Consider the following 20,086-nt stretch of genomic DNA (forward strand, 5'->3'; position numbering starts at 1 on the left):
TTAAAACAAAATCCCACCAAATTCACAGGAAAAGAGATCATATTTGTGGTTAGCAGAGGCAGGGGGTAATAATAGGGGAAATAGAGGAAGGTAGCCAAAAGTTACAAACTACCAGTAAGATAAATAAGTACTAGGAATATAATGTACAACATGATGACTATAGCTAATACTGCTGTATGGTATATAGGGAAGTTGTTAACAGAGTAAATCCTAAGAGTTCTCATCGCAGGGAGAAAATATTTTTTTTCTTTTATTCTTCTTTCTTTTCTTTTTATTGTATCTATTTTTTTTTTATTATTTAATGTTTATTTATCTTTGAGAGAGAGAGACAGAGCACAAGCAGGGGAGGGGCAGAGAGGGAAACACAGAATCTGAAGCAGGGTCCAGGCTCTGAACAGAGCCCAACGCAGAGCTCGAACTCTTGAACCGCAAGATCATGACCTGAGCCAAAGTCAGACAATTAATCAACTGAGCCATCCAGGTGCCCCTCTTCTTATTGTATCTGTATGTTAAGATGATATTAGCTGACCATATTGTGGTAATCATTTCATAGTATATGTACATAAAACCATTATGTGGTATGCCTTAAACTTACACAGTAAATGTGTCAGTTATTTTTCAATAAAATTGGGAAAAAACGAAAATTATTAAAAATTATTTAAAATGCAAATTTCGGGGCGCCTGGGTGGCGCAGTCGGTTAAGCGTCCGACTTCAGCCAGGTCACGATCTCGCGGTCCGTGAGTTCGAGCCCCGCGTCAGGCTCTGGGCTGATGGCTCGGAGCCTGGAGCCTGTTTCCGATTCTGTGTCTCCCTCTCTCTCTGCCCCTCCCCCGTTCATGCTCTGTCTCTCTCTGTCCCAAAAATAAATAAAAAAAAAAAATAAAAAAAAAAAAAAAAAATAAAATAAAATAAAATAAAATGCAAATTTCAAGTAGCATGTACCAAGGAAGTGTATATTGAAGTCCATTCCAGTGTAGAAATCAACTTGTAAAATTGTTTGTATTTTTATCTCATTTCCTTAAGATTTCTATTTTAGCATATATTTTATGATGTGAATTATTCAGTAAAATCCTGACATAATACCATAAACGGAGTAAAAAAAAAAGTGCAACACATTATGATGGAACTTGCAGAGCAGCCAGGAGTTTGGACTTCTGAGAACCAAGTCCATTTTGCTCACACTTGGGTTCTGGTGCCACCTGGTGGTCATTTTCCTCCCTAGTTTTAATCATCAAAGGGGACAATTCTATACACATATGGGCTGAAACTTCTAAGACATTGGTTGGTGCCCCCCTGTCAACCTGAATGAAACACTGGGCTTAGGAAATACCAAGGTCTCAAGTACAGGATTCACCTACCTCATCCTCTCTGCTTCCTGACTCACTCTCCCCATCCCCACATTCCACTCCCCTAAGAATAAAAGGGGGGGGGGGTAGAAGAATGCAGACACCCAGGCACCCCTAGTCCTTATCTTTAAGAGATGCAAACTGAAGTATCTGTAGATAAATTGATTAGATACTGGAGATTTTCTTTAAAATAATACAATTAGGGAGGGGGGAAATGGGAGGGGTGGTGATGGATGAAACAAAGACTGGCCATTTGTGACAATTGTCGAAGTTGGGTGGTTCCTTACTCTATTCCCTCTACTTTTGTATATATTTGAAACCTTCCATATTAAAAAGTTAAACACAAAAAAAAAGGACATAGGGGACACCTGGGTGGCTCAGTCGGTTAAGCATGCAACTCTTGATTTCAGCTTAGGTCATGTTCTCATGGTTTGTGAGCCTGAGCCCCATTTTGGGCTCTGCGCTGACAGCACAGAGCTTGCTTGGGATTCTCTCTCTTCCTCTCTCTCTCTCTGCCCCTTTCTTGCTAGTGCTATCTTTCAAAATAAATACATAAACTTAAAAAAAAAAAGCACCAGAGAAAAATTCAAGATGAAAAATCCAGTACAAAGTTAGGCATATGAAATAGAAAGCTCAGAGAGAGATCTAAATTTGGGAGTAATAAGCAGGTGGAAAACTAACTGAAGTCTGAAAAGTGAATGAGGTCACGTAGGAATAAAAAGAGAAAGGAAGTTAAGTTAGAATCCTGAGGAATAACAGCAGTTGAATGGCAAAGTAAGCGTTGCTAACAAGAGAGTAACATAGGCCAAAGGGAGAAAGTGTCCTAAGATAAAGGCACTCATCTACACTGTCAAACGCTGCTGAGGGGTCACGAAAGGAAAAGACTGATTAACATCTTTTAAGTTTTATTTATTTAGGTAATCTCTGCACCCAGTGTGGGGCTTGAACTCATGATCCTGAGACCAAGAGTTACATGCTCTTCTAACTGAGTCAGCCAGGTACCTGATCAACATCTTTTGAAGGAAGCTGTATGAAAGTCACTGTGACTTTGGTGAGAAGCATTTAAGAGAGGCAAATAAGGCAGAGGGAATAGTTCATATAGGTTTAGGATTTGAGTGGGAGGTGAAGAAATAGAATTAGCTTGTATGAAAAACTCAAAAAGTGTGCTGGGGGAGAGAAATATATGAGTACCTTAAGGGAGGATGTCTGCTTATAATGACAATTGCTCATTTCTTGATCTACTGCTAAAGAAGCTTGATTTCTTGATCTGCTACTGTCCTTTTGTTGTGTCCTGCACCCTTCTGCCTGATTTGAGTGTATCTTTGACTATCACTTTATATAAAATCTTCCAGTGCCTCTCCAGAGCTTACTGAGATTTGTACAAGTATTTCAATTGGGCCACTCTAAATGTTCCCTAACATCAGCTGAACTGGATCACTAGTCTCTCCCTCCATATGCTTTTTGTTCATACCGCTGCCTCTTATTAGAAAATATTCTTCTTCTCCAATCTTTGCCTCTTCATATCCTGTTTATTCTTCATGTCCCATCTCAGATATGGTGCCACATTCTCCTTGAGCAACTTCCTGGTCCACTTCCTCTCTAGAGTATACTTAATCTCTTCCTCTTCTATTTTTCCAGTACATGTTGTTTTTATTTCTTGTGGCATTCATCAGATTCTGCTTTACTTCTAATTTTCTGAATTCATATGATGCCCTTATATATCTAAAGTTTGCACACTATTTGAGACTGACTTTATTGTCCTCCTCTTTGTGTCACAGAAGTATCTAACAAAATATCTTGCCTAAAAATAACTTTTTGAGGGGCGCCTGGGTGGCTTGATCGGTTAAGCGTCTGACTTCGGCTCAGGTCATGATCTCATGGTCCGTGAGTTCGAGCCCCGCGTCGGGCTCTGTGCTGACAGCTCAGAGCCTGGAGCCCGTTTCAGATTCTGTGTCTCCCTCTCTCTCTGCCCTCCCCTGTTCATGTTCTGTCTCTCTCTGTCTCAAAAATAAATAAACGTTAAAAATTTTTTTTTTAAAAATAACTTTTTGAATTAAACTGGATTCTCAAAGCTCTATTGTTTCTAATATATACTCTTTCGGAATCCTAATGCTATTCAGTTGTTGTCTTCCATATAACGTTATAATTTTTATAATCTTTCTTCATATGATCTAAAAATAATATCTAACATTTGCTACTTTTTCGTTGATAAACCTTTCCTATGTATAATCTAATCCAAGCTTTAAAAAAGTATATTTACTTTTTAAAAATTTTGGAGTATCATAACCATACAGATACAAATAGTAATATAACACCCACGCAAATACAACAAATGTTAAATTTTCCATGATTTTTTTAAATTTAATGTTTATTTATTTTGAGAGAGAAGTGCAAGCAGGGGAGAGGCAGAGAGAGAGGGAGACACAGAGTCTGAAGCAGGCTCCAGGCTCTGAACTGTCAGCACAGGGCCTGATGGGGGGGCTCCAACTCACAAGCCGGGAGATCATGACCTGAGCCGAAGTCGGACGTTCAACCGACAGAGCCACCCAGGCGCCCCTAAATTTGCCATGATTAATTCAGATCCTATTAAAAGAAAATCCTCACAGATAAGTTGAAACGTCATCATTTCACTCCCTTCTCTCTCTCTCTCTCTCTCTCTAGGGGTACAACTCTCCTAGAGTTGATATATACCCTTCCCAGCCATGTTTTTATAGTTTTGTTATATATGTATGTATACGCACCTTGCGCAAAGTCTTATTTTGTGGTTTTAAAATGACATATAATATAATACTATTATGTATCCCTTTGCAATTTGCTTTTTTCACTCGTTACTGTCAAGATTCATCTTTGTTGGCATATACTGTATATCTCCCTTACTTTACTAAGAAAAGGGTCTTAGTAAAGGGTCTGTGGGTAATAGGGTAATAGGGTCTGTGACTCTATTACCTCTATTACCTGTTATATTTAATCTTTACCATAATCTTGTCAGGTAGATATTATTAATCCTATTTGATAGATGAAAAACTGAAGTGCAGAGAGGTTAAATAATTTTACTGAGGTCATATAATTTCTAGCAGATGGCATAAGAGCTTGTGCAGAGCCTCTAACTCCTAATCCCATGTTCTTTTCACTCTAGCATTCAACTATTTAATAAATACTTACTGAACACTATGTGCCAGGCACTATTCTAGGTCGTGGGTATCTAAGCAGTGAATAAGACAAGATACTGCTCTCAGGAGTTTATTGTCTAATTGGAGGAGGCAGTCAATAAATAATATGTAATGTATAATTTGGTTCTAAGGGCTTTGAAGAAAAATAAAGCAGAATGGAGTGGAAAAGAGAGTGTAAGTGTGCTATATACTATATGAGGCTCTCCGGTGACATTTCAGCAAACATCTGAAAAGGAGTGATGAAAGAGAGGAGTGTTCAAGATTAGGGCAGAAGGTACAGCAAATGCAAAATCCCTGAGGCAGGAGCATATTTGGCTGTCATTCCATCACTTTGATGTTTCTTTTCAGCTACTGTACCAACAATTATCCTCTTGTACCATGGATCAAATGTAAACACATTGCATAGCTTTGCCTGATTAAATACATAATTTTGACATGTTAAGTCTCTTCTAATGGCCATTTTTCAAATAAACAAATTGGGCCGGACTAAAAAAGTCTACAGCCCAAATCCACTGATTTACTTTAAAAATTAAATCATGGATAATTGACGCCCATAACGGTGACATAAATTATACACAGTACTGCTGGTGATTTGATGAAGACACCTGCAAAAACGTTCAACCCCCTTTTTAAATATTAAAGGTAGGTAATATCCTCAAGGAAGCTTGAGTGACTTCAAGCGGAAAAACACCTGCTGAAACAGGACAGGGAGGAGTCTCTTATCTTTCATCAGAAAGGATGCCCGGAGAGTGGTAGGAACCTGAGGGCTTTCAACCACGGGGAGATCAATTGTCACGTTTGTGATGCGAGGGAGGCAAGGCTGGTGCCCGTCATGCCTATATCTTCCCTAGAACCAGGGGTCTTGCCTCGGTGAGCCTCCCAGGCTAGGAGTAGCAAAAGAGGGCGCTGAAAACTAAAACTCGCCACGAATCTCGCCCGCCCCGCCTTCCTCCCTACGTCGGACACACGGTAGGAAACCAAACCTGAGCGCGCTCAGCCTGCTTGCCCCACCCCCTTTCGGCTTCCGGGCCTCCCCCGGGTCCTACGCAGAAAGAGCGGCGCCTGGCGAGCTCCACCAGCAGTGGCTTCCGGGAGGAGTTTTGGGCCCGGCGAGCCACCGTCGGATACCGCGCCTTCCCACCAGAGGTAGCTGTGGAGACGCCGGGAGCCCGTGTCGGCGTCGTTGAGGAGTGCGGCGCATCCTCAACATGGGCGACCACGGCCTGGAGCTGGCGTCTATGATCCCCGCGCTGCGGGAGTTGGGAAGGTAGGGTCAGGCTCGGCCGCTCTGGGTCCCGCGTCCTTCTCCGACGGGCCTGGCCGGAATCTCACGTGTTCTTCCTCCCCTGCGGCGCGCGTGCCTGCCCCGAACCCGTCAACCCCGGCCCTTGTAGATGTGTTCCGCGACTGATTTGAGCGCTTCTCCCTTAGGCGGTTAAAGATATGCGGGTCGTCGCCGCAGACCTTCAGAAAGCCGGTCCAGGGGAGGAGAGGCGCTCGCTGACCGCACTAGAGCGGCGCCCCGGAGCTTGTCCCCAACCCGGGGTTGCCCTCTGCAGCTGGAAGGAACGGTCCCTTCTGACCACTTTTTGGCCACTTTCTGTACTTATTTGCTTCCCAGAAACCTATGTCCATAGATGAGGGACTTGACCCACGAACTTTCCCCAATTTCTATTTTTTGTGATCGCTCGTGGAGGAATTGGGTTTTTAGCTTTACGTTTTGACACAAATTGCTTCTTTTAGAAGAAAAATCACCAGTTCTCTTTTTGTGCAAAGAAGGCCAGTTGCTAGGAAAGGCAGTTGGTTTCTTTCTTCAAAGTGAAACCATAGGGCGTTCTGAAGATGTGACTCCTATATTTGATCAGTCAGCCCCCAATCTTGTTATTTTAGTCAGAAAACCCAGGGACCTTGCCACAACGTCCACAAAATATAAACGTGTACAGAATGTTTCCAAAGTTTGGAAATAATTTAATATATTAAATTTTTATTTTATTTGCAAAAGCCTGTTTCTGTAAACAGAAGAGTAAAATCAGGTAAACCAGTGTTCTACCTGAAGAGAAGGGTAGGATGTTGATGGCTGCCATCCCCCTTCAGCACACTGGCAACCTTCCCTCAACCAGGCCTGAAAGAAGGCAGGGTTGTTGTTTTGTTTGCCTTTTTTTTTTTTTTTTTTTTAAATTGTAACCCACTGCTTGTGGGCTTGTACCACTACTGCACTTGAACTATCAGCTGGAATTTTTTAGGCTGTTTGAAAACTTACAACACGAAGTCAAAACTGATACAAAGCCCATAGGATATTTAATTCTTTTCTGTGGTTCAGTTGTGTTCATCTCTACTTGTTGGTCATACAAGGATATTTAGTTTTCCTCAATCACATAAGAGGATAAATGAAGGAACCACACGTCTTAACTGAATTATCCTGGTTTTGTGTGTGTTATTTCACTTTGCATGAATGTTGCAAGCATATTCTGTGTTAACATTTTATAAAGTAGCATGAATATAAGTGCTTGTTTTAAGAAATTGATGCACAGATTTCATGTTTAGGCTCAATGTGAAGTTCAGGATTTTTTCTCCACCTTGTTTTAATGTAGAATTAACTGATTAATACTTTTCTTCCTCTTTTTTCTTCCTTTAAGAGATTGTTAATAAAAGTAATAGTATCTTGAATTTATTTATAGCCTCTTACATCAACAGAGCTTAAGTTACCTTTCATTTCATTCAATTGTAGCCATTCTAAGTGAAAGAATAGAAAAACTGACCGATAGAGAATTGTATAACAATAGTTTTTAATTTTCATGACCTTCTCATTGCAACTGCTTCATTCATGCTTACTCAGTCTCACCGAATCTCCCTGATATAGAATGGACTAAATATTATCACTATTCAGTGAGAAACTGAGTCACAGAAGGGTACCTGGTGGCTCAGTCGGTTAAATGTCCAACTTTGGCTCGGGTCACGATCTCACGGTTCATGGATTTGAGCCCCACCTCGGGCTCTGTGCTGACAACTCAGACCTGGAGCCTGCTTCAGATTCTGTGTCTCCCTCTCTCTCTGCCCCTCCACTGCTCGTGCTCTATCTCTCTGTCTCAAAAATAAGATAAAAACATTAAAAAAAAAAAAAAAGAAAAAGAAACTGAGTCACAGAAATTGAAGAAGCAAAATCGAAAAGATAACAGTTCTTCATTAAATAAAGTAAGCATTGTTATTAATAAAGTAATAAAAATGGGGGCCTGATCCACGTATGCCTTTTTCTTTCACTACCCCCAAGCTAAGGAGCATCTAGTTTCCAACTGTAGTTTCTGTATCCAAATCTCTAATAAATGTGTTGTGTCGGTAGAGTTTGATTTGTACCATAATAGGATTAATTGATTTTGGTCAAGTCTTCACATAAAGAAGGATTTCTTCACTTTTAACACAAGTTAGAAGTTATATCCCATTTACTTAAATGAGTGATTTGTATTCCAAAGCAACCTAATGTATATAGTGTTTAATTTACTGAATGTTGAGATTTAAACACTGAAGTTTCTGTTCAAACTATGAGTTGTGTTCTGACTTTGTGAGAAGTTTTAATTATATATTTGAAATAAAAATATGTTCTGAGTAAACAAATACTGCCTTAGGAATTATCTACTTAGATTTATAATAACTGTTCCAATTACAATTATTTTATATTTCAAAGTATACTGAGATAGTTAGAGTAACAGGCCTTTTTAAGGCAGTATTAAAAATCTGAAACAATGAAAAAAAGTTTCAGAGCTGAGTTTCAGATTCCAACCAAAAGGGCCTTTTCTTCTCCCCCCCCCCCCTTTTTTTCATTAATTGACTGGCAATTCTATTTCTGAAAAAAGTGAGGTGTCACTGTTTTAATATGTGGGCTTTTCTATCTCAGGGATAAATTTTGCTTCACTGTTTTTTCTTATTAGCACTCTTCTCTACATAGTCTTTCTGGGTGATCTCATCCACTCTTGCCTTCAACTATCCATCTGCTATTTGATGATTCCAAATGTGTTTCTCCAAATAATATCTATCACCTATAGAGCTATTTAAACAACTATATACTGGCAGTTTTAGCTGGGTGTGCTATGTGCAGTTAAGACTCAACATAGTCAATACAAGTTCTACACATATCCCAACTACTCCCCCCCCCCCCCCCCATTCACTGAGGTAGGGATATCTCAGTAAATCATACCATATTCACTCGTTTTTTCCAAACCAGGAATGTAGGAATCATTCTTGACTCCCCATGTCCTTTTGCTACATCTTTGGTCCTTTTTTCATCTTTACTCTTCCCTAAATAACTTCATCTAGTTCCATAGCTTTAAATACCATCTATATTCTGGTAACTCCCAAATTTATATCTCTAGCCCAGAAATATTATTAGATTGCATACTGTTGAACATCTATATCCAGTATGAACATTTGCATATCCAAAGCAGAACTCTTGACTTATTTTCCTTAAACTTGTTCCTTCCCTATGTTATTGTAAATGTACTGTCCAAAAGCCTAGGAGTTATTCTGGATTCTTTCCCTTATCCCTTAATAATCTATCAGCACATCCTGCCAACCCTATCTTTAAAATATACTTTTTGGAGCGCCTAGGTGGCTCAGTCAGTTAAGTGTCCCAACTCCTGATTTTGGCTCAGGTCATGATCTAACAGTTCATCAGTTCAAGCCTAGCATTGGGCTCTGCGCTAACAGTGCTGATTTGCATGGGATTCTCTCTCTCCCTCCCTTCCTCCTCCCCACCCCCACCCCCCCCCCCCCACTGCCCCTGCCCTGCTAGTTGCCTATCCCAAAATAAATAAATAAACTTAAAAATAAAGTAAAATATATTTCTCGCCATTTCCACTGCTATTCTTACAATTTCTTATCTAGGCTATTGTAATTTCTCAGCTAATCTCTTCATTTCCATTTTACCCACTTATAATGGATTTCTTAGCAACCAAAGTAAATGTAAATGGTTAAAACCTTCCATTAGTTATCTAGCACACTTAGAATAAAATCCAAACTTCCTCCCAAGGCTTCTAAGGTTCTGCATTTTCTGGCCTCTGCCTGCCTCTGACCTCGTGGCCACATACCCTTCCCTTACTCTGCTCCAATATCATTGGCCTTGTTTTTCCTTATGCACCAAGGTCATTCCAGCCTTCAGTCTTTTGCACTTTGCTGTTTCTTCTCTCTGAACAGACTGGTTCTGTTCAGATGTCATTTTGGAGAGGCCTTCTCTGACCTTCCTGCTTAAAATTATAATCACAAGATATTTTCAGACAGTGATAGTTGCCATTAAAATATTAAATGGGCAGTGGGAGGGAGATGAAAGTCTGGGGAGCAGCAACATTAGCCACTAAGAGGAGATTTGAATGATAAGAAGCCAGTATCTGAAATGGAATGGGAAGTATAAGGGTCTCTAAGTGGGAATGAGCAAAAGAATAGGAAGAAGGATGAAACACAGGAAGCAAAGAGGGGACTGGTGTGAGAGTTAAGGGTGGAGGAGTAGCCAGGGGCCAGATCCTTTAGTACCTTACAGGTCAGAATAAGAGTTATATTTTAAGGGCAATGGGAAGCCATTGGAATGCTTTAAACAGGGAAATAATGTAATTAAATTCAAGTTTTAAAAACATGGGGCACCTGGATGGCTCGATTGGTTAAATGCCCAGCTTTTGATTTTGACTCAGGTCATGATCCCAGAGTCATGGGGTCCAGCCCCAAGTCAGCATGATATGCTGAGTGTGGAGCCTGTTTAAGATTTTCTCTCTCCCTCTCTCCCTCCCTCCTTCTCCCCCCTTTCCCTCCCTTCTCTCCCTGCTTGTGTGTGCACGCACATGCGTTCTCTCTCTCTCAAAAAAATTACAAAACACGTTGACTCTTCACTCCTACTTAGAACCTTTTGATGTCTCATTGCCTTCAGTACAAAATCCAACCTCTTTAGTTTGTTCTTTGAACTTTGACCTTATAGTCGCTCTTCAGCTTTATCTATTTACTGTCTCCCTCTTCTTTGGCCATATAGAACCTCTTAATAGCTTTTAGAGCATCCTGTGTTCATTCTTAACTACTGAGCATTTGCTCGTGCTGTTTCTTTTGCTTGGAATACTCCTCCTTTCCCTTATTTTACCTGCCTAGCCCCTTAGGGACTTAGGTTTGTATCACTTCCTTCAGGGAGCTTTGACTGATAGGCTCTGCTCAGAGCCAAGTGACCCTCTTGTGTTCTATCTTGGCTCTATTAATACAACCATGCTGTGTTAAAATTACCTGTTTACTTTTTTAAACTTTTTTTTTTAAGTTTATTTATTTTGAGAGAGTGAGTGGGAGAGAGGGGCAGAGAGATAGGGAGAATTCCAAGCAGTCTCCGCACATGGTGGCCACAGAGCCTGATGCAGGGCTCAAACAAAACAATGGGATCATGACCCTCAGGTTAAGAGTCAGATGCTCAACTGACTGAGCCACTCACGTGCCCCTACTTTTTTGAAAAAGGTATACCCTCTTAGCTCCATTCCAAGGTAGAGTTGTATAATAAGTGCTCACTCTCCCATGAGTCATTATTCTAATAGTACATCTAATGAATGATAATCAATTCACCTTTTTAAAAAACTGACCAAAAATGACACAAATAATAGGAATGATCTTTATACAAAATTAAACTTCGTAGAAAACTCAACCACCACCTAGGGTCCTGATTCCTCTCCTGACACACCTCCTCATTCACATTTCTAAATGATACTTGCTAAATTACACTTAGTGTATAAAGACAAACTCATTTGATTTTGTCTAAAACAATTCATGTTACCTTGTAATTTCAGACTTTATAAATTTTTGTTATATTTAAATCTGTGATGTCATATAATATGGTAGCCACTACAGCTGGTCTAAGTTGAGAAGAATTTCAAAGACTTAGTACAAAAAAAACAAAGGTAAAACAATCACTTTAGTAATTTCAGGGCACCTGAGCAGTTCATTTGGTTGAGCATCCAACTCTTGATTTCAGCTCAGGTTGTGGATTGGAGCCCCATGTTGGTCTCCATGCTGAGCAAGGAGTCAGCTTGAGATTCTCATTCTCTCTCACTCGCTCTCTCCCCCCCACTCTCCCCCCTCCCCCGTCCATCTCTCCCCCCTCCCTCTCTCTCTCTGCCCCTTTCCCCTGCTTGCACGCTCTCTCTATATATATAAATTTTTTTTTTAATTTTAATATCAGTTACAGTTCAAATAATATTTTGGATATATTATGAAGAAAACTATTGTTTGTTTCTCTCTTTTTTAAATTTTTTAATGTTTATTTATTTTTGGGAGAGAAAGAGCATGAGCAGGGGAGGGGCAGAGAAAGGGGACACAGAATCTGAAGCAGGCTTCAGGCTCTGAGCTGTCAGCACACAGCCTAATGTGGGGCTTGAACTCACAAACTGTGAGATCATGACCTGAGCCGATGCTCAACCGACTGAGCCACCCAGGTACCCTCCCTTTTTTTTTTTTTTTAAGGAGGCTTCATGCCCAGTGCAAGGCCTAATGTGGGGCAGGAACTCACGACCCTAAGATCACAAGACCTGAGCTGAGATCAAGAGTTGGACACTTAACCTACTGAGCCACCCACGTGGCTTTCTATTCTTAATGTGGCTACTAGAAAAATTTGAAGTGCACATGTGACTTGCATTGTTTCCATTGGCCAAGGCTGGTTTAAATAATAAGATAAACGGTACCAAGTTTTTTTCACTTTCATGTAAAAATAAAACTACTTGGTCTTTGAGTCTATATACCTAAGGTTATGTGTAAATACTGGTAATTTCAGTAACTTTGTAGTTTCAATTTGGGAAGATAAAAATTCTGGAGATGGTGGTGATAGCGTAGAATAATGAGAACATAATGCCATGGAACTGTACACTTAAAATGGTTAAAATAAATGTTAAGTATATTTGACCATAATAAAAAATATTTCAAAGGACATTTTAACAAACTAATTTAATTTGATACTGTTGACAGCTCCCTCCTTGAAATTCTAACTTTGTTTCTAGAATATACCTCATAACATTTTTCTTTTTATTTCTCTGGTTCTTTCCCTTTCTTCTTCGTGGCTCCTTTAACTTAAAGTTCTCTCTTTGGCTTTCTTATTACTTCTTACTCTGCACTAATTTTCAGGGCTTCCACTACTACTAGCTGTAGTGGTGGTAGATTATATAAATCTCCATGAATGTCAGGCTCCTCATATGCAAATTAGAGTTTAATGTCCCTAACTTATTTCTTGTGAAGTATGTAATAATGCAGATAATGTTTAGCCTTGTTTAATAGATGTTATTATATAATGATAATTTAATCTATATATCTAGGCTAGATATTTCTTGAGGATTAGAGCTTTAATTTCCCCCCCCCCCCTAGTAAACTCTGTGCCCAACTTGGGACTTGAATTCATGACCCTGAGACCAAACCTCACATTCTCTACTGACTGAGCCAGCCAGGTGCCCCTTAAGGACCAGAACTTTAATTCTAACAATCTTTTGTTAGATTGTTCTCTTGAGACCTTAAATTCAGTGTTTCTAAAACTGGTTTTGTTTTTTCTCCCCGGACCTGTGCTTCCTCATGTGTTAACTCTTTTGGTGAATGGCCTCACAGTCCACCCTGGATAGAGGCCTAGGTTGACTTATCAGTCTCCTCCACTAACCTGTCACCTCTCCCAGAGATTGTTTTTGGTGTGTACTGTGGCACATTATAGGTGCTCAGTAAATGTTTGTTGATTATATGAATGACTAGAATTCCTCATCCTATGTGGTAGAATACAGACTTTGTACTATATTCTTACATGCTGTTTTGTGCTGGTTTGTACCAAATCATGGAATTCAAGTTTAATTCATTGATTCTAGGATACTATTGCTCTGCTTAATTATTGTATCTCCTCTTAATATTTATTTTTCTTGATTGGTCCTAATACTCATGTATGTAATTTTCCCTAATATTTTATTGAATTTTCATTGTGGAAAATTTCAAGCATACAAAAGAAGAAAAATAGTATATCATTTGCCCATTTTACCCAACAACTATCAATTCATGCTCTTCTTTCTCTCAACTCATACTACTTTGAAGCAAATTCCAGGTAGTTCCTTTTTTTTTTTTTTTTAAGATTTTACTTTTAAGTAATCTCTACACCAAATGTGGGGCTTGAACTCATAACCCCGAAATCAAGAGTCACATGCTCTACCAACTGAGCCAACCAGGTGCTCCAACTTTGAAGCAAATTCTAGACATCATTTCATCCATAAATATCAGCATTTATCTGTAAAGCATAAAGACTTTTAAAATATATCACAGTACCATTATTGCACCTAAAAATATGTATTCTTTTAAATTAAAAAATTTTGGGGGTGCCTGGGTGGCTCAGTCAGTTAAGCATCTGACTTTGGCTCAGGTCATGATCTTGGGTTTCGTGAGTCTGAACTCCATGTTGGGCTCTGTGCTGACAGCTTAGAGCCTGGAGCCTCTTTGGGTTCTGTGACTCCCTCTCTCTCTGCCCCTCCCCTGCTCACACTCTTGTCTCTCTCTGTCTCAAAAAAGAAATAAATGTTAAAAAAATTTTTTTTAATAAAAAAATAAATTTTTTAGACTTTTTATTTTTTGTATTTTAGAGAGAGAGAGAGAGTGCACACTTGAGTGGGGGAGAGGCATGGGGGGAGAGAGAAGGGGGGAGAGAGAGAGAGAGAGAGAGAGAGAGAGAGAGAGAGAGAGAGAGATTGGGAGAGAATCTCAAGCAGGCTCCATGCCCAGTGCGACCCTGGGATCACGATCTGAGCTGAAACCGAGAGTCAGATGCTCAACTGACTTAGTCACCCAGACACCCCCAAAGTAATTTCTTAATAACATCAGATATCTAGTCTGTGTTTAAACTTTCCCAGTTTGTCATATACAGTTTGTTAATAGTTTTTATTTTTGTTTTTTTGGGGGGTTTCGTTTTGTTTAATCAGAATCCATTGCAGGATCATAGATTATCATTGATTGATAGGGCTCTTAAGTCTCGATTATAGGTTTTTCCTTTTCCTTTCCCTCCTTTTTTTTGCCTTTGGAATTTATTTGTTGAAGACACCGTTCTGTAGCCAAGACTAGATCAACACTGCTCAATAGAAATAAAATGCAAGCCACATGTAGAATTTAAAATTTTCCAGTAGCGACATTACATAAAGTAAAAAGAAATAGGTGAAATTAATTTTTAATAATATATTTTAACTCAGTATATCTAGATATTGTCATTTCTACATATAATTAATATAATGTTATTAATGGATATATATTTTCTGGTACCAAATATTCAAAATCTGATGTATATTTTTTACTTAAAGCACGTATCAATTTGGACTAACCAGATTTCAAGTGTTCAATAGCTACATCAATAATGCCTACCGTATTGGGCAGGGCAGGTCTAGATTTTGCATATTGGATACCTGTGGTGTCATTTAGCATGTTTTTTCCCTTTTAAATCAGTAACATGTATTTAGATTTTTCTTTCATTTTTAAACAGAAGGATACAATGAATGTCAACATTAAAACTAAACACATTTGATAAATTCAACTTTAGAGAGTTTTTTACGAATGACATTGTCTCTTTAAGGGTTAAAAACTCTTTATTTGTGTTTTAGTGCCAGTCCAGAGGAATATAATACAGTTGTACAGAAGCCAAGACAAATTCTATGTCAGTTCATTGACCGAATACTTACAGATGTAAACGTTGGTAAGAAACAGTTATTTCTTATAGAAGTTTTATAAATTGTTTTCTTTTTCATATATACATTATGCTAGCATTTTTGTCCGTGTAGTTTTAAATGTAGAGTTAGTATCTATGATAGTTACTATTTTCAAACAAATTACTTACAACATTAACTTTTTTTTTTTGAGACTACATGCACTATGTATACACGGGGAGGGAGAGGGAGAATCTTAAGCGGGCTACACCCGGTGCAGAACCCAACATGGGGCTCAGTCCTGTGATCCTGGAATCATGACTTGAGCCAAAATCATGACTCGAGCCAAAATCATGACTCAGATGCTTAATCAGCTGAGCCACCCAGGCCCCCCTACAATATTAACTTAGTACATAATATGACTTAAGCATTTAAAGTAATTCTAGTTTTTAGGCACCTGGGTGGCTCAGTCGCTTAAAGTAATTCTATTTTCCTGCTTTTCCTACATTTTCTGCTACTTGCTATGGAGTTCTTTGATATATGGTATTATAATAGATAAAAAATAGTTGGCCATTTCTAATCATGTGCACCCTATTTTAGCTAGGTCTTTCACCTAGTGGTTGAGAAACAAATGCCATTTAAATATTCTTTACAAGTTAGTGACTTTGTGGGAGGTAAGAGGTTCCAGTGAGTTGTTGAAATAACTATTTCCTCTTTGTGGCAGTGTAGAAAACAAATATTACCAACCTGGCAAGGTGGTGTCCCATTGGTCACATCTGTTAAAATTACACAGAAGGGGTAATATAAAGTAGCATTTGGCTAATGGTTTATAAATTTAATTTCAAATTTGGCACAAATTTAATGACTTAATAATAGTCATTTAGCCTTTCTTTTTTCAGTCAATAAAATTACGAGTTGCTGAAAAACAACAAAGGGCTACTAACTACTTGCATAATGTATTTTCATGTAGTACTCCCTTCCCTCTCTTTAGATCACTTGCCCTTCACCTCTCTGACCAACTTTTCATCATCTAGGAATCTAATCCTTCACAGCATCTTCCCAGACACTCACTTCCTGCACGGTGGATTAGTGCAGTTAACATACTATATTATAACTATCAGCTTATTTATCTGATTCCCTCACCTGTTCAGGTAAAGTTTTTTTTCCCCCTCAGATTTTGGTACAGTGCCAGGCATATTGTAGGCCTGTAATATATATTTGGTGAATGGATGTATACTAGATGAATGTGCCTGGTTTTTAAACATTTAAAATTAGAAAGATAGGACCATGGAGTTTAGCCCCATCAGTTTATCCTGAGCACTGTATTGGACACAATTCTGGTCAACAAAGTCTAGTTTTTTAACAACTGGTCACCAAAGTCTAGTTTTTTAACAAAAGAACTGTCATTTCATTTGTCACGCCTCTTTAAGATGAATTTTTTATTATTTTAGTTGCTCTAGAACTTGTAAAGAAAACTGACTCCCAGCCAACCTCTGTGATGTTGCTTGATTTCATCCAGCATATAATGAAGTCCTCCCCACTTATGTTTGTAAATGTGAATGGAAGCCAAGGGCAAAATGAGGTCAAAGACAGTATTGGTGAGTCCTACTATTTGTGCATTCATTTGCAACTGGTTTTATGAAATTTACCCTCTTCTGCTCTTCTAAATTATAACATACATTTTATACATATTCTGGTCAAATTTGCTATAAACGTGAAGGAGCAAAATGGTAATTGTTAATTTTGTTTTGTGCATCCTTATTGTTTTCTTTAGTTTTAAACTAGATACCCAGGATGGAACAGAAATAACCAAATTTGTTTATTTGCCATTGGACACTTAAGCAGTTTTCTTTTTTCCGTTTTTGATAAGCTCTTTCTTCTAGATCAGGCATTAGCAAACCATGGCCCACAGGCCTCCTGCCTGTGTTTGTAAACAAAGTTTTATTGCAAAAGCCATGTTTTTACTTAATATTTACTTAGTGTATATTACTGTATATATATCTACTGTAACTACTAGAAAGGCAGCATTGAGTAGTTGACATGGAAGCCATAAAGCCCTCAAGCCTAAAATATTTCCTATCTAGCCCTTTAAGAACAACTCCTAGATGTTGAAACTTTTTTCCAGGCTTTATCCTTATTGTTCCTACTACTTTTGCCCCTTTATTGGCCTCCTTATAAAAAGATGTAAAGCTATCATCTCTTTTTCTGTATAATGCATAGAGTATTAAAAATGTTTTTTAACTTTTTTTAATGTTTTTATTTCTGAGAGAGAGAGAGTGTGTGCACGCAAGTGGGGGAGGGGCAGAGAGAGAGGGAGACACTGAATCCAAAGCCGGCTCTAAGCTCTGAGCTGTCAGCACAGAGCCCGACACAGGGCTCGAACTCAAGTACCGGGATATCATGACCTGAGCTGAGGTCAGCACTTAACTGACTGAGCCATCCAGGCATCCCTGTCTATATTCTTTACTACACTTTTTTAAATAACAGGTCACAACCCATTAATAGGTTATGAAGATAAAATGTAATTCGAAAATATCATAATACATTGCATGTAATAAATACTGTTTCATGATGAAACTTTTGTTTCATATATTTAAATAAAATAAATATGCATATGTAAACTGGGTCATGATATAAAATGTATCTTAGTTGTGATCAAAAAGTTTTAGAAACTGTATTACAGGAATCAGGAGGACTGTGACTGATTTGTTTTTGTGCACCTGGGACAGAGTTGGCACTCAATAAATATTTGTTGAAGGAGTGATAATAGTAACCATTTGTTGAACTTCAAGCACTATGCTGAGAATTTCACATACATCATCTTACTTCATTCTCATGGTAACCCTTATGACTCCCTTCTTACAGATGAAGTTACAGAGGTTCAGAGAGATGAAAAGTTCACACAACCAATAAGTGAAAAGCTAGGACTTAGACTTGAAAATTGGTATTCTAAATTACTGTTCAGTATTTCCATTGTGTAAGGAATGTTTTAGACTATTTTGTTAGTGAAGTTTATACTTTAAAAATGAATCATCAGGGGCACCTGGATGACTCAGTCAGTAAGCGTCTGACTTCAGATCAGGTCATGATCTCACGGTTTGTGGGTTCACGCTCCCTTTGGGCACTGTGCTGACAGCTCAGACCTGGAGCTTGCTTCAGATTCTGTGTCTCCTCTCTGCTCCTCCCCTGCTCTCGCTCTCGCTCTCTCTCTCTATTTCTCTGTCTCTGTGTCTCCAAAATAAATAAACATTAAATTTTTTTTTTTAATGAATCATCAAGCAGTTAGCAAATTAATTAACATTTCTGATGGACTTATTTAATATTTTTTTATTTCAAAGAATTCAGTAATTGGATCATAACAAGACTTCTGCGGATTGCAGCAACTCCATCCTGTCATACGTTACACAAGAAAATCTGTGAAGTTATCTGCTCATTATTATTTCTTTTTAAAAGCAAGAGTCCTGCAATTTTTGGAGTACTAACAAAGGAATTACTGCATCTTTTTGAAGATGTGATTTGCCTCCATAAAAGAAATGCAGTGGGACACTTTGTGGAATGGCCAGTGGTAGTTAGCCGATTTTTAAGTCAATTAGATGAACGTGTGGGATATTTACAACCAGCTCCTTTGCAATTCATGAACATGCAAAATTTAGAATTTATTGAAGTCACCTTATTAACAGTTCTTATTCGTATTATTGCAATTGTGTTTTTTAGAAGGCAAGAACTCTTACTTTGGCAGATAGGTTGTATGCTGCTAGAGTATGGTAGTCCAAAAATTAAATCCTTAGCAATTAGCCTTTTAACTGAACTCTTTGAGCTTGGAGGATTACCAGCACAACCAGCCAGCACTTTTTTCCGGTCATTTTTGGAATTATTAAAACATCTTGTAGAAATGGATGCTGACCAGTTGAAACTCTGTGAAGAGCCATTATCAAAGCTGATAAAAACACTATTTCCCTTTGAAGCAGAAGCTTATAGAAATATTGAACCTGTCTATTTAAATATGCTGCTGGAAAAACTCTGTGTCATGTTTGAAGATGGTGTGCTTATGCGGCTTAAGTCTGATTTGCTAAAAGCAGCTTTGTGCCACTTACTGCAGTATTTCCTTAAATATGTGCCAGCTGGGTATGAATCTGCTCTACAAGTCAGGAAGGTTTATGTGAGAAACATTTGTAAAGTTCTTGTGGATGTGCTTGGATTTCAGGTAGATGCAGAGGTAAGTCATTTTTAAGTGTATTTAATAAGTATGTATTTTGTTTATAACTTAAGCATATATGTCAGATGTATTAGTGAGAAAATAGATTGTCTTTAATAATGTATATTCAGAATGGAATGATTTTCACAATCCACTTTGGCACCTTATTCTGAATTTTTACTTTGATTTGAGAAAGATTTGTTCACTAAGTTGGTAATGAACTGCCAATAGGGTAGCAGGTTTTAAAGTAGGCTTTGTGAAGTGTAAGCATGTTTAGTGCATTATTAAAAGGGGGCCAGTTATCAACTTAATTACAAAAACTTTGAGCACTCACCTAGATTTTATCTTTGGCATGTTATAATCAATCACTTGTAGGAAACCTATGATTACATAGTACTAATCATGCCAAAATATGCCTTTTTTCTTATTTGGACTGTGAGAGACAGGCAGTACAATAAAATGTGCAGTAACTTGAGTAAATACTTTATCTAAAAGTCTTGCTGGATTTGTAGTATGAAAGAGTTTAGTAATTCCCTTATAGAATTTTTCTTTGTAGTATTTTGATGGAAGGAAAAACAGATGAGAGAATTTATGTTAAGACTTTTAAGACTGTACAACCATAATTGTAGGTACAGAACCACATATATGTCTATTTATAGGTTGTGAAATTATATAGATTAACTTAGGTCTTTGTTTTACCTGATGAGACTCTGAAAATAGTTTACCTT

The 20,086-nt window shown here is 38.3% G+C and overlaps 1 protein-coding gene across 1 annotated transcript in view; it reads left to right on the forward strand.

The window, feature by feature from the left end:
• Positions 1-5,625: 5,625 nt before the first annotated feature.
• ATR (ATR checkpoint kinase) overlaps positions 5,626-20,086 on the forward strand; it is a 100,263-nt gene continuing 85,802 nt past the window's right edge. Inside the window, exons 1-4 of the mRNA XM_078432276.2 lie at positions 5,626-5,784; positions 15,122-15,213; positions 16,615-16,761; positions 18,502-19,379. Coding sequence (XP_078288402.2) covers positions 5,726-5,784; positions 15,122-15,213; positions 16,615-16,761; positions 18,502-19,379 — 1,176 coding nt within the window. The 5' untranslated portion in view covers positions 5,626-5,725. The remainder of the gene's footprint in view (positions 5,785-15,121; positions 15,214-16,614; positions 16,762-18,501; positions 19,380-20,086) is intronic.

Source organism: Panthera onca, chromosome C2 (assembly GCF_046562875.1).
Source record: "Panthera onca isolate mPanOnc1 chromosome C2, mPanOnc1 haplotype 2, whole genome shotgun sequence".
NCBI lineage: Eukaryota > Metazoa > Chordata > Mammalia > Carnivora > Felidae > Panthera > Panthera onca.